The sequence below is a fragment of the Echeneis naucrates genome, chromosome 8 (genome assembly GCF_900963305.1).
Source record: "Echeneis naucrates chromosome 8, fEcheNa1.1, whole genome shotgun sequence".
NCBI classification, from domain to species: Eukaryota; Metazoa; Chordata; class Actinopteri; order Carangiformes; family Echeneidae; genus Echeneis; species Echeneis naucrates.
In genome coordinates this window covers 15770394-15773272 of record NC_042518.1, presented here as the reverse complement: position 1 = coordinate 15773272, position 2879 = coordinate 15770394, and the positions used below count along the sequence as shown (strand labels likewise).

General features: G+C 47.4%; 1 protein-coding gene across 1 annotated transcript; it reads right to left on the bottom strand.

Annotated features, from left to right (window-relative positions):
* Positions 1-978: 978 nt before the first annotated feature.
* On the bottom strand, positions 979-2488 carry foxd7 (forkhead box D7). The gene has a single exon (XM_029509047.1). The coding sequence runs from the start codon at positions 2225-2227 to the stop codon at positions 1256-1258; it is 972 nt and encodes a 323-aa protein (XP_029364907.1). The 5' UTR covers positions 2228-2488; the 3' UTR covers positions 979-1255.
* Positions 2489-2879: the final 391 nt, after the last annotated feature.

The following is a 2879-nucleotide window of genomic DNA, read 5'->3' as shown; positions in this document are numbered from 1 at the left end:
GATCTTCTCTTAAATAATAATAACAGTAATGAAAAACAGCCTGAGATCCACCTGCAGGTCCAACTCCTAGAGGAGCTGAAGGAGCAAAAAGCGGCTTCAGGGCTGAACTTGTCTCATGAAAATGTGTTGAACAGATTTTCTCGCGGGAACAGACGGTCAAGATGTGTCAGTGTGCGTCTGTGTGTGTGGCCCTGAAAAATAAGGCAATTATACGTATGTATATTTTCAGTGTTATAGCCATGAACAACACGCAGACACACACACACACACACACACACACTTGTCAGGCCTGTGCGGTCTAAATATAAACGGTCTCTTTAGTCTCAAACTCGGCAGCTGCTGAACGATGTTGATCATGGAAACGGTTATTATTGCTGTCATTGTTTGTAACTGCTCGTATTAACAGACGTGTTAATAAATGTTGCTTTTTCTCTCATTGAAAAAAAAAAGAAAAAATATAAATAATATGTATTATTTTTTATTATTATTATTGTTGTTATTTTAGAATTTTATTCTAATATTATATTTAATAACTTACAAAATTATAATGACACCAGTAACAATGTATATGACACCGTGTATTTTTGAAACCTGTAATATTTGTATTGATTGAAGCCAGTTTTGGAGGTACATCTTCTCACTAATAATTTGCAATGGACCTGAGGTTTGTCTTATTGTGATGGGTATGTATTTTCCACCACTGCTTTAATTCACTTTCTGTCCGCCTGTTTCAATGCAACCTTAAATCAATTTTTTTATTTAACTGTCATCATTTTAAATTATCGCAAAAACGAGTCAAACCCAGAAAATTAAATTCAGAGCAACAAAACAAACACATGAAAACCAAGGAAAAACTGGCTTTAAATATATGCATATATGCATGAGCACATATATGGCTTGATAAAGAGTCTGTGTCATTTACCGCCTGGTTTTGTAGAAAATACAACTGAACCGCAAAGTTTAAATATTCACTTTTATTTCTTTCCAGGAAAAAGTAAAGGAAACTCGTCATTTAAATATTTAAACAGAAGATGTTAATTCAAGATCAGATTTTAAAAAGGCGCCTCAAAACGGTGGTGTTTTTTACTTATATTTTTTATTTTGCCATGAGGGGAAAGAGGAGGGAGAGCTTCGCTCATATCTACAACATTCCTTAAAACAGATCCATCCGTCTCCACCGCTGGAGAATCTGGGCTTCTGCTTAGATTGGCTCTGTTACCTGAGAAAACACCAGCTCAAAGTGTCTGTAACGTGATTACTCATTATTGGCGGCGTTAATGTGTTTGGCCAGCTCCACGGTGCCGCGCTGAGTCTGTAGTTTCTGATACTCCTGGTGTAAACTGAGGAAGTGCGGAGCCGCCACCGCCGCCGGGTGGAAGAGCGCGGGGGAGGCGTAGGCAGCGCCGGAGGTCAGAGGAGACGAGTACGCCGGGCACTGGGCCGGGGAGAAGGCTTCCACCCCGGGCTGCGACTGGAGGAAAGCTTTGGCGGTGAGGGCGCCGCGGGAGAAGAAGCTGGACAGGGCCGGCAGGATGCTGCTGACAGGTGGGATGGTGGCGGGCGAGGGCGCATGATGGTGGAGGTAGGGGTAAAGCTCCAGGCTGGGCAGCTGCAGAGCCGCGGCGCCCAGGCCGTAGGCGCCGTGCGGGAAGCCGTGCAGCCCGCTGGGCTCCAGGTGCTGCTCCTTCAGCGGGTCGAAGCGGAAATGCTGCCGCTTGAAGCGCTTCCTCCGCCGCAGAAAACTTCCGTTCTCGAACATGTCCGAGGAGTTTGGATCCAGGGTCCAGTAGTTGCCCTTCCCGGGGTTACCCGGCTCCCTGGGCATCTTTACAAAGCAGTCATTGAGCGACAGATTGTGTCTGATAGAGTTCTGCCAGGCGGGGAATTTCTCCCGGTAATAAACGAAGCGGTGGCTGATGAAGTCACAGATCTCACTGAGGGTGAGCCGCTTCTTCGGACTCTGCAGAATGGCCATCGTTATCAGAGCGATGTAAGAGTATGGGGGCTTTACCGACGTGGGACCTTTGTTTTTAGCAGGGGGGGCACACGCCGGTTCGGGGCTGTAGCTGTCCCGGTCTTTGCTCTGGCTGCTGGAAGTCTCCGTGCCGCGATCCTGCTCGCTCCGCGACTCATCCAAAGGTAAAGCTTGCTCCTCTCCGCTGTCTTTGAGTCCTTCCCCCACTACGTCGATAACAATATCCTCCATGATTTCCAAACCCAAGGTCATAGTAGATGCCCGCGGGTAAAGTCAACACCACCTGCCAACAGGTGGGACAGTGACAGCGATTCACTTCAAGAAACAGATCTTTACGCGCGACTCGTCTCCATTCACAAAACGCGACAAATCCGAGCACAGCCCAGCTCCTACTTCTCAGGAAGAAAACTCTTAAAAGCACAAAGCATCGGCGCAGATATCCCTCGCTGTTCGTGCCTGGAGGCGCAAAACAGCGGTCAGCGAGTGACCGATCGTGCGTAAAGCGTAAAAGTGTGTGAGTCCTCCGAGGTGTCCAGCATCATCTGTGATCTCCGCCGCTTTCCTGCGGGTCGGGTGGATGTGATGTCACGTCGAGGCGCGATGAAAAGGATCCTGACCAATGGAAACGACGCAAAGGGTACCAAGAAGGCCTATACCAGCCTCCCAGCGCGCTCTCATCATCAGCCCCATCCGTGCCAAGTGAACGCGGACGTTGGACACTCGTCCACTAAAAACATCCTAATGGACAGGAAGACAAAGCAGGACGTTTTATGGAGAGGGAATACAGTCCTGTTGCTCCCCAACGGGTTAATTCCATGCTAAGAAAGCTTTCGGTTGGGACACTATGCATAAATGAAAGGTCTACATTGAAATTGTTTCATAATTGTTTGGGAAAATGCAATTC